The sequence below is a fragment of the Natrix helvetica genome, assembly GCF_964273705.1.
Source record: "Natrix helvetica genome assembly, chromosome: 1".
Classification (NCBI taxonomy): domain Eukaryota; kingdom Metazoa; phylum Chordata; class Lepidosauria; order Squamata; family Natricidae; genus Natrix; species Natrix helvetica.
In genome coordinates, this window is record NC_138548.1 from 308,110,341 (window position 1) to 308,122,323 (window position 11,983).

Sequence of the window (11,983 nt, forward strand, 5' to 3'; positions counted from 1 at the left end):
GACATCCTGCTTGTTTTATGTAATTTAGTTGTGGCTAATTTTAATTTAACTCTTATTCTTTTGGCACTAAGAAACAGATTATTTCCCAGTTGCCCAGTCTGAAAATATCAGATTTATCATTTCACATAACAATTGTCACCTAAAAGTTACCTAAAATTACTTGCAAAGGGATGTCCTCAAAAAAAGGAATTACTTGTTTAGTAGTCACGGGATAGTTTTGAAATATACAGTAAATACAATAAACAAATTAATTAAATATTTCTAAAAACTATTATGAGATATTAATGCTATATTAATCTCCTTTGAAAAGAAAATGTTGAAAAGAGTTAAGTAATTTTCTAAAATGCCAGTTTTAAAGGACCAGTTGTTTAGGGCATTCATTTATCATTTCTATAATTATTTCCATTTTTCTGTCCAGGATCTGAAAGCCATGTGTGCTTTAAGATAAAACAATGAAAACATCAATCATATTTTTAATCTGGATTTATTTTTAATTTCACAGGGAGTTTATGGGATCCAAATATAACAATATGTAAGAGGGAATTTGAACTAGAAGTGAATTTTACGCCTACTAACTTTTGTTCTAAATATAAAATACATCTTTGTGACTCTCATGAATGCGATACTTCAATTCTTCATGTTGTGTTTACTACCGAGGTACATATTTTTCTTCTTTAGCTATAAAACTAGGAGTGAGTATGATGATTAATAGTCAGATTACATGACTAGGGCTGATAAGAGTTGAACATAGATGACATCAGATTGAATAAAGTCAAAATTAATGTAAATATTAGCTTTTGAAAAACACCATGAAGTTATAAGCTGAACAGATAAGAAATAAAAAGTGTCACAATTCTTTTTTTTTTAAATAAACATTTTGAAAAGTTCTGTAATACATTTATCTGGAATTTTTCTTGCAATAGGGTAGCACTAATAGAGTTTCTGAAAAAATAAGAATGAATGATCAAGAAGGAAACATAATATTTAAAGAGGTAAGATTTTATTTTCGTTTGTAAGGAAAATGTCAAATTAGAAGGGTTGTATTACTGTTTCTGATCTGTGGCCCAAAGATTGAAACACAAGTTACACCTGATGCTATCTGCCTCATCAATGTCTATGAGGGGGTAGTTATTCAAATAGGCCTTGCCAGTACTGTCTTGCTGTAAGAGGTCATAGTTTAATGGGCATTTTTGGGACGGTAATAATATTGCACGAAAAGAGTTTAATAGCAATAGCACTTAGACTTAAATACCATTTCATAGTGCTTTACAGACTTCTCTAAGTTGTTTACAGAGTCAGCATTTTGCCCCCAACAATCTGGGTCCTCATTTTACCGACCTCAGAAAGATGGAAGGCTGAGTCAACCTTGAGCCAGTGAGAATCGAACTGCCAAACTGCTGGCAGCCGGCAGTCAGCAGAAATAGCCTGCAATACTGCATTCTAACCATTGTGCCATCACTGCTCTTAATAAATGCTTTTTAAAGGTGATGACCCTAATATATATTTGTTAGAAAGGGAACTGTTTCTCATCTCTGTTCTTGAATTCAATTTTTAATGTTTATCATTGATTTTTGACAGGATAATGTGGAAGAATTCAAGCAATTTGAATATTAATGTTTTAGCACGGGACTCCTGAACATACTAGTTATTAAATAAAAAGCTTTTAATATGGCTTTACTTTTATAGTTAGATTTCAAGAGGAAATTAGGCAATTAAAACTTGTGGATTTGACTTTTAAAAGGTATGAGCCAGTACACAGAAGTTATTTTAAACTTGTTATAATCATTCACATTTCTTGTTGCTTGATTACACCCTATCCTACATCTTGCACATAAGGTGTTACTCAGGTGTGAGTTCTGGCAGGTATTACTGCTGGTGTGCGCTGCGCGCATATGTGCAGTGCAATTAAAATTGTTCTGCACATGGGCAGAACCAAAAAACAAGATGGCTGCCCGAGGAACCAGTTCGCTGGCATGGCAGGCCTGAGTTTACTGCCAGTTCCAGCAACCCAGGCGCCAAACCACTACCGATTTGGCCAAACTGGTCCGAACCGGTAGGAATCCACCACTGGTGTTACTAAAAGTGATCATATGTACTTCATCAGGCTTTGTAAACTCATAAAAATGTGTTTACTGACTGAAATATTCTAATGTCCTGCCTGAGGAGACAAAATGCACCTCATCTTTTTCCTGGAAGGCTAAGTGAAAAAGAAAACTTTTTAGTCAGAAAAAAGTTGGAAGTAAATTTAGAAATTTTATCTTATATATAGATGTTTCTCCAACAACAGTTTATGTTAATGGAATATGATATCCATATCTAACCAAAATGGATTTAATTTTCATGGAATGTGCCTTTTTTCTTTTTAAACTGAAGAAGTGCAGAATGGAGCTCTTTTCTACAATTGTATTCTCACAGCACTACCTTCTTCACTGTTGTTAAGAAATTCTCAATGCAAAATTAAATATGAAAGTAATACTTAAACACTGCATTTAATAATAATACCAGTGTTATTATTTTGCTTCTCTTCTTCCAGCTAATTCCTTATATTCCACGATGTCAAAATGACTGCAAAAGATACTCATATTATCAAACAATTTGCAATGAAGAACCTATCCCAGGTTAGTTGATAAATGTTTATCTATGGATGGAAACATTAAGCTTTATATGCTAAAGTACTTTTCTTAGTATAGGCCTAAGATTGGCCAGTGAGATCATTAAGCTCATTCAGGCAGTTTCAGACTATCGTTTAAGTTTTATTTTCTTACAGGATTGTGAGAATAAAAGAGCTTGGTGGTGAGGGAAAGTATTATATTAGTTGCTTTGAGCAATTTTATAGGAAGAGCAAGAGATAAAATAATAATCTTGATGAATAAGTAGTGCAGAATGCAGAATAATAGAGTTAGAAGGGACCTTGTAGGTCTAGTCCAACCCCCTGCTGAGGGAAGAAACCCTATGCTATTTCAAACAAATGGTTGTTCGATCTCCTTTTAAAAGCTTCCAGTGTTGGAGCATTCACAGCCTCTGGAGGTAAATTGTTCCACTTATTAATTGTTGTAACTGTCAAGAAATTTTTCCTCAGTTCTTCTTTATATGTTGTCGCCTCCAGTCCCCTAGCAGTCAGGAGTCCCTGACATATTTGCAAGCAAGACCCAAGGTAACAAAAGCACTCTCTTGAAATAAGCAGGCTGCCAAGACTCACAGTATGCATTTCAGCAATAGCCCCAATGTGACCTGGATCAGATTTTGACTAGTAGGTGGGGAGAGAGGCAAATATTGTGTTGATGTGCTAACCATGAATAAAAACATCTTCATACAGATTTAGTTCATCTGTTCTGCTGAGAATGTAGCAGACAGTGTGTGGTATAAATATGATTGTACATTTTTAATTCAAGCAGTGCATGAATTCTCTTTCCCTCTTTTTTTTTCCAGAACCAAAAGCTACAGCTTCTATAGTAACAAGATCAGGTATTGGATAATATTCTGTTCAATTTCAGCATTATTATGTGATGCCAATCATTGTATAATGTTGTAGAATAGTGATAATGAGTAACTCTATCCCATGCATTTGAAAAAGTGGCCTTCAAAAGAAGCCATGGAAGAATTTTCCAGGCAGATTTCAACCTATACAGCATATGGATAAGTACCAGAAGGAACACATTGAGAAAGACATATCAGGAAGATAAAAGATGATTTCTGTGGGACAGTAACATTCTCATTGAAATATGCCAGGATTTATTAGAAAAGTGTTAAGGCGGGAATGGTCAAGATTCAATGGAATATTCGAGTCTTGCATGTCTTGACTTCCAACCATTCATTTAATGATTTTTCAAAGTTTTGACAGCACTGAAAAAAGTGAATTATGATCAGTCCTTGCACTTATGACCATAACAGCATCCCTTTGGTTACATAATCAAAAGTTGGGCATTTGGAACGAGTGCCCAAGTATTTATAACAGTTTCAGGGTCCCAGAGTCATATGATTGCCCTTTGCAACTTTTCTAGAGGGCTTCCAACAAGCAAAGTCTATAAGGGAAGTCAAATTTGTTTATTGACCATGACAAGAGAGATCATGAAATCAGTCATGCAACTCATGATTGCATCGCTTAGTAACAGAGGTTCTGGTCCCAATTGTGGTTATAATTTGAGGAATACCTCTATTGGAAGTTATAAAACTTTATGGGAACCAAATGCTAAGCTACAAGAAGATGACAGCAGGAAAAAAAATCACCTTTCTATATGCTCCCCAGAATATAAATTGCTTATTTAGTTATTTTGTTCTGTATCTTTTAATTTAAACCAGACCATGATAGCCTTTATCTTTAACTACTCCGTATTTTATCAGTTCCATAACAGGAAAAAAAGGGGGAAGAAAAGATAAGAAGAGAGTTTTGTAAGGTTTATATAAAGATAAATTTATTTCTAAGACATTGGGAGTGAAGAAGATAAATACAAATAATAACTGTAAAAAAGGATAACGATATGAAAAATCACAGAATCACAGGGCTGCATGGAGCCTTGAAGGTCTTCTAGTCTAACCACTTATCCAAGGCTGTGGTGACCTTATATACTATCCCAGATAAATGTTGTCTAATCTTTTCTTGAAAACCTCCAGCGATGGAGCACTCATAACTCCAGGAAACAAGCTGTTCCACTGATTAATTGTTCTAACTGTCAGGATATTTCTCCTTAGTTCCAATTTGGATCTCTCTTTAATGAGATTCCACTCATTATTTCTTGTCTTGCCCTCATGTGCTTTGGAGAATAGATCAACCCCCTCTTCTCTATGATAGCCACTCAGCTATCATGTCACTCCTAATCCTTCTCTTTGTTAGGCTAGTCATACATCATACGGGTTGGCTTTACCACCTTTGTGTAATGAGGTAAACAGAATGAAGAATGAATATACTTTGAATAAAGGATGCAGTTACATGTTGGGGAGGAGATCTGAATCTCCTCATCTTGATTATGACATAGAGACAACAGTTTAAATGGTTTTCTAATTGAACATACTGTATAGCAATTAATGACCAGCTTCTGACAAAGTAAAAGATGGGCTAAGATCAGAGCATGGAAAGAAATCTCCAAGGGAAAAAAACATTGGACTGCCTTAGTAAGGCAGATTGCAAACCTGCCCCGAGAAGGAAAATTGCTGTTCTGGATATTGCAGACCCCTATCAACATAGAGAAGATTCCCAGGATAAGCCTTACTGGCAAAGGTGTATGGATATATGAGTTCATGGAATTTTAATTTAGAAAGTGAATAATGGAAGTTTAAATCCATATTTGGCTGTATGCATTCTACAAGCAATAAGTCCTGGAAATGTCATAAAGATCTTTACAGTCCTCAGCCTGACATAGACAAAGAAAGACTTCCTTTGTGTGTCTCTGAGCATATGATAACAAGATACATTGACATTGAATATGGCCATTAGTTCTACATTGTGGCTGGCTACCATTTTAGTTATTTCTGGGGCTTTTTTCCTTTTGTCCCTTTCAAGTGGGTGATTGTGATGATGGTAGGATAAGCAACATATCTGTGGCCAGAGTCAATATGTACATTTTGGGGAGGTTGAGAACTAGAACTCAGAGCTAGATGTAGCAAACAAGAAGGTGGTGTCAGTTCTTATCAGAAAGTTTTGAGTTGTGTTTCTTAATGGCGAGACTCCTATTTTAAACTTTCACTATGGCAGGGGTATCGAACTTGTGGCCCATGGGCCGGATGTGTCACATGCTGGCCATGCCCACCCTCAGTTTAGCAAAGGGGGAGAAAGTTGTGATACGTCACATGATGACAATGTGCCATTGTGAGTTTGACACCTCTGCTCTATGGTATTTACCTACTTAGCCTCTCAAAATGCCTACCAATTGGCAGGTTTCAGCAATCATGGTTAGAAGAATGTCCAAAGGCTTCAAATGGACTGCAAAGCTTCACATTGCCAATTCCTAATTTGGACCATGATCAGAAGATTGCTTTGCTAGTCTTTGTGAATTTGGAGACTGAACCACCCTTGTTATACTGACATATTTTAGATTTCCCACATCGTCTCATTTAAGCTCTAATGTCTCACCTCCATCTGTGCTGTATCACCACTTGCATACATGAGAATGCATTTTACATTCTTTTGAGAATTAGAAATGGCAATTGCTCATTTTTTATTAAATTAATTTTAAGGTTTTAAAATAATCTTGTAATCTTACAAATCTGTTTTCTTTCTCATTTAGATATGAAAAAAATATATGTTGGCATATCCATCACTTTACTTCTGATAGTGTGCATAGTTGCTGCTGTGGTTTATTTCAAGTGTAGGCATGGTAAGAGCTTATCTTATTCTGTTTTGTTTACAGTCCCTCCTCTACCTTCTGCCCACAAATGAAGGCTCAGAACATTCAAATTCTAGGTGCTACTTTGACTTTTCCTGTCAATTCTGTGACATGAGGGGGAGTGGGAAAAAGGAAGTGCTCCCTTTGAATCTAGATTCTTGTCTAAATTCTAAGAAACTGCAGGATTTCAAAATATGCATGTATTTTGTAATTTACCAGGAAAGTAACAAGTCCTATGGCATCTCAAACACTAGCATATGCAAATAAATCTGAATATGGCACATATGATTGGGAGGTAGGCAGATGAGAAAGAACGGAGAGAATCTTTAAAAAGAGATTAGAACAAACATTGAAAGGAAAAGACGCAGGCGGTGACAATTATTCATAGAAAGTAGCTGCTGCAGAAAGTGTTAAAATGTGACATATGATGATAAACTTTATTTTTAATCTGTAAGAAATGCTGTAGTATTAAGCCAGTAACTCCATAATATTTCTAGTTTAGCTGCCTTTCACAATGAAATGTTTTAGGTGAAATTGAATAAATAATTAGAACCATGAGGTTGATGACTGAGTAATCTGGAGAATAGAAATAGTCTACCGATTTACTATTTCCAATGTCAATTTGGTGTTGTGACTATAGAATAATTTGTTTTGTGTATGAAAATTGAAACATGTAAAACAATTTGGTGGTTGGTTGGTTTTCACTATAAGGTGGTACTGATTAGTCCTTTCTGTGATTCATAATACTATCTGGAAAATTATATTTATTGAAACAATTTACGAAATACTGATATTGATACAACTTTGCTAGGACTTCCTTCCTATGAGACAAGATGATATATTACTGTATAAGTATTAGCAAAAACATTGTAAGGATAAAATATAAATATTATTATTTTTAACGCAACGTGCTTTTGAATATATTGTTCATTTAAAAATAGCTATTCCAAAAGTTGAGGTGGATATGTACAAAATGGTAGAGCTTGGTGATCACATGCTATTGCAACTTTGGGGAGAATATTCTTGATGTCCTGGAGGCTGCCTTTGTTGAGAATATATAGCAAAGGTATAATGAGTTTAGGTTTCCATGACAATTGTGTTTTCTTTGATATTGTTGGTGTTTGATTGTAATTTCCCTCAGAATATTTATTGGCATACGTTCCTAACTACAATGATGCCCAAATGACAAAATACGTGCCATGATGTCACTGTACATGCTCCACCCTTTCTTATGTGTCATGATGTTAGTCTTATTAACACTGACAAATTTCCTCACTTGTTCCCCTCTTACATGGACAGTTATGGAAGCAATATATATTCAGCCTCAACACTTAGTGATAAAAGGTCTGAAAATCTGAAAGGCAGCCTAAGTAACATGAAATTCCCACTATGATAGTGTGTATTCTTCAAATAGGACATTCACAATTGCTCATCTTGTGTACCCTGGGCAGACAGAAAATGTTTTCAGATTAAAGGCAGTCTTTCCCTTGTATGCTTACTTTTGGTAATTCTCAGAAGGATGGGAAGATAGATGTCTGAAAACATGGTGTTGCAGTTACCTCTCCCTTTTCTATATATAGTTCAGCTGATCTATGATAACTGTTCCTCACTTATCTTTTAGATCCAATCTAAAGTATTAACTAACAACCAAAACCATCAATACTCCTCCTGAGTGATGTGGCCTGACTTTTATTATTTTGTTTTTAAAAGAGGAATTTATCTGTACCATATTCAATAAAATACAATACAATAGCAGAGTTGGAAGGGACCTTGGAGGTCTTCTAGTCCAACCCCCTGCCTAGGCAGGAAACACTGTACCGTTTCAGACAAATGGCTATCCAACATCTTTTTAAAGACTTCCAGTGTTGGGGCATTCACAGCTTATGGAGGCAAGCTGTTCCACTGATTAATTGTTCTAACTGTCAGGAAATTTCTCCTCAGTTCTAAGTTCTAAGTTGCTTCTCTCCTTGATTAGTTTCCACCCATTGCTTCTTGTTCTACCCTCAGGCTTTGGAAAATAGTTTGACTCCTTCTTCTTTGTGGCAACCCCTGAGATATTGGAACACTGCTATCATGTCTCCCCTAGTCCTTCTTTCTATTAAACTAGACATACCCAGTTCCTGCAACCATTCTTCATATGTTTTAGTCTCCAGTCCCTTAATCATCTTTGTTGCTCTTCTCTGCACTCTTTCTAGAGTCTCCACATCTTTTCTACATCGTGGCGGCCAAAACTGATTGTAGTATTCCAAGTGTGGCCTTACCAAGGCATTATAAAGTGGTATTAACACTTCACATGATCTTGATTCTATCCCTCTGTTGATGCAGCCTAGAACTGTGTTGGCTTTTTTGGCAGCTGCTGCACACCTCTGGCTCATATTTAAATGGTTGTACACTAGGACTCCAAGATCCCTTTCACAGTTACTACTGTTGAGCAAGGTACCACCTCTACTGTACCTGTGCATTTCGTTTTTGTTGCTTAAATGTGGAACCCTATTCTTTTCACCATTGAATTTCATTTTATTAGATAGTGCCCAATGTTCAAGTTTGTCAAGATCCTTCTGTATCTTTAGCCTATCTTCTGGAGTGTTGGCTATTCCTGCCAGCTTGGTGTCATCTGCAAATTTGATGAGTTCCCCATTTATCCCCTCATCCAAATCATTGATGAAGATGTTGAAGAGTACTGGGCCCAAAACAGAGCCTTGGGGTACTCCACTGCATACCTCCGTCCATGTAGATGCAATTCCATTGAGGACTACACGTTGAGTGTGGTTGGTCAACCAGTTATGAATCCATCTGGTGGTGATGCTGTTCAACCCACATTCTTCTACTTTATCTAGTAGTAGGTTATGGTCTACCTTATCAAAAGCCTTACTGAAGTCCAAGTAAACTATATCAACGGCATTCCTCTGGTCCACTAATTTTGTCACTTTGTCAAAGAATGCAATTCATTATAATTCAGCATTTTGTTGTTCCATAAGAATGTTGAACTATATTTGTTAGCTAATTTGTATAGTAAAACTATGTGCCATAGTATATTCCCAAGATGACAAATACTGTTTTTTCAGCTTCCTTAAATGTGAACTTGCTTGCTCAAAGTTTCATTTTAACAGTGGTGCTGTTTTTTCCCCAAACAGGTCCAGCAAGTAATCTGGCTCATTTCCATCCTATAACAGCACAAAAACCCATAACAATTCTTGTTGTATATTCTCAAGAAGCCTGTTTACAGCATACCGTCCTATGTTTTGCTGAATTTCTACAGGAATACTGTCAAAGTAATGTTATAATAGATCTGTGGCAAAAACGGAGAATTGCTGAAATAGGACCTGTGCAATGGCTTGCTAATCAGAAAGGAATTGCTGATAAAGTCATTTTTCTTTGCCCAACCCACTCAAGTGCTTTGTGTGATTCAGCCTGCAAGAGCATTATAGAAAACCAGAAGAATTCTGACTGTATGTTCACTCTTGCATTACACTTCTTCTGCAGTGATTGGAAAACGGATTCTTCTCTTTGCAAGTACATGGTTGTTTCTTTCAATGAAACACATCCAGACCCAGTTCTCCCAAGTCCACTGAGCATCTGCCCAAATTATTTTTTAATGAAAGATATAGACTCCTTTTGTAGAGATCTTTACTTTTCACAGAGTCAGAGTTATAAAGCTGCAAAGGAGAAGTGGAACTGGAAATGTAAGATTAGACCTGGATTGCAGGTATAGTTTTGAAATAGAGATTGTTACTCTTTTTTCTCTTCTAACTATAAAAGTGAATTATTATAAGTTGGAAAACTGATACTAGAGTTTTCATTACCATCTTCTGTACTTAGGAATGTGAATGGTAACAATTTTATAACAGATATGGCTGCTAATTCATTTCCAGGGATTAAAAGGACTGTGTGGGAGATGACCAGGCTGAGTCAAATGCGTCATGAGTCCGTGTGCATGCAAAAGATCCAAGTCCAAACCCCCTTGAATGCCTTCATTCCCACTCATCGCCCTTGACTGTTAGTAGCTCAGATTTTTGTAGAGAGCTTAAGTTTATAATACACTATATTGCCAAAAGTATTCACTCAGCCATCCACATAATCAGACTCAGTTGGGAGTGAATACTTTTGGCAATATAGTGTATATCTTTATATTCATTTGAACTGCCTGAATTCCCTGATTTTCCCAGAGCTTGATAGATTAGCGATTATATTTCAATTACTGTACAGTTCAGGGCCATGATAGAAATTATGTCCTTGCTTCCTTTGTCAGATGTGGATGTCTCAAGCATTTCATTTGCACAATATAAAACTTTTATTACTCCAAACGCCTATTGTTTCTTCCTCAGAAACTCTTCTACTGACTCATATGCTCATAATTTACTGGCAGCTAAATGTGTTGGTCAAAGCTCAGATATGCATTACTTCAATCAGAACTTACAAATCATAGCTGTTTTGTTCTACTTTTTTATAGAATGTGACACAAAAGAAGCTTCCTCTGCACTTGCTTTAAAAACTTAAACAGCCTTGAATTTAATGGAATGTGAATAATGAATTTACACAAATACGTTCTTTGGGGAGAGAAATTGCTCCCTCAGTCTCACCAGTGTCACCTGCCCACAGGATTCAATAATCTTGCTCCTCCTTTTTACATAAAATTGTAGGCTGAGGTAATGTCTGGTGTCTGGAAGGTGCCTGGATCTGGATGTGGAGAAACAACTCTGTAGAACCTGAGAGGCTGTGGATTTTAGCATCCCCCAGATCTTGGATGGGGCAGTATTCAAATCTAGTGCTAGTCTGGATGGTCTTCAACACACAACTTCTGCTTGAAGAGCCTTTGCATAGCTCCATCTTGTGCAACACTTGGGCCTTTCAGACAGTCACTCATGCCAAAGTCTCTTTGTGGTTTGACTTCTGCAAATTAGTCTACACTGCCCTTGAATATTACTGCCACAACATAGGTAATGATGGCTTAATATATCCTTCACAAGCTGCATTGCTCTTGGAATAAGATCCTACTGTCTCCAAAGATTTGTGTAACTCCTTCTCGGATGGCATTCTTCCAAGATTTGGAGTAAAGAAAATACAGTTCCCTTGTATAGGTTTTTGGAATTAAGAGGGGAATTAAAAGATATTTTCAAAATATACTTCACATAATATTAGGTGGGTCTGTTTTTGTATGAGAAAGTGATAATAGTTATATAACTGTGTGTTACCCGGAGCTGTCTTGGAGTCAGTCAATCTAAATCTAATGAAATAAATAAAGTGGCTTGTAGATGCTTGGACAATGTGCGTTTAGTAGCCAGGAAGTTTTGAAAGCTGCAATCTCTGTACCTACTGGCATTATTCCAATAGGTGCCCAGGTCTGGTGCCCTGAACGTGTGCACATCTTGGTTGTGTTTTTGATATTTTTTAAAAAACTGCTTTGTATTTTCTGTCACAGATTTCACTAAGATCATAATAAAATATTCAACCAGAATAGTGTTATTCAAACTTGGCAACTTTAAGATATATAAACATCAACTCCCAGAATTCCAGAGCCAGTATGGCTGTCTGGCTAGGGAATTCTGGAAACATGGCATGGCTGGCTTGGGAATTCTGAGAGTTGAAGCCAACACATTTTAATGTTGCAAGTTTGAGAAACACTCAAAAGAAAAGTGTTTAGAGAAATCTTTAATACTGTTATG

At 36.4% G+C, this 11,983-nt stretch overlaps 1 protein-coding gene across 1 annotated transcript in view; it reads left to right on the forward strand.

Moving 5' to 3' along the window:
• Positions 1-11,414, forward strand: part of IL17RB (interleukin 17 receptor B) — a 30,489-nt gene extending 19,075 nt beyond the window's left edge. The window contains exons 7-12 of the mRNA XM_081957689.1: positions 503-657; positions 924-992; positions 2,534-2,618; positions 3,430-3,465; positions 6,222-6,311; positions 9,455-11,414. Coding sequence (XP_081813815.1) covers positions 503-657; positions 924-992; positions 2,534-2,618; positions 3,430-3,465; positions 6,222-6,311; positions 9,455-10,032 — 1,013 coding nt within the window. The 3' untranslated portion in view covers positions 10,033-11,414. The remainder of the gene's footprint in view (positions 1-502; positions 658-923; positions 993-2,533; positions 2,619-3,429; positions 3,466-6,221; positions 6,312-9,454) is intronic.
• The last annotated feature ends 569 nt before the right edge of the window (positions 11,415-11,983 follow it).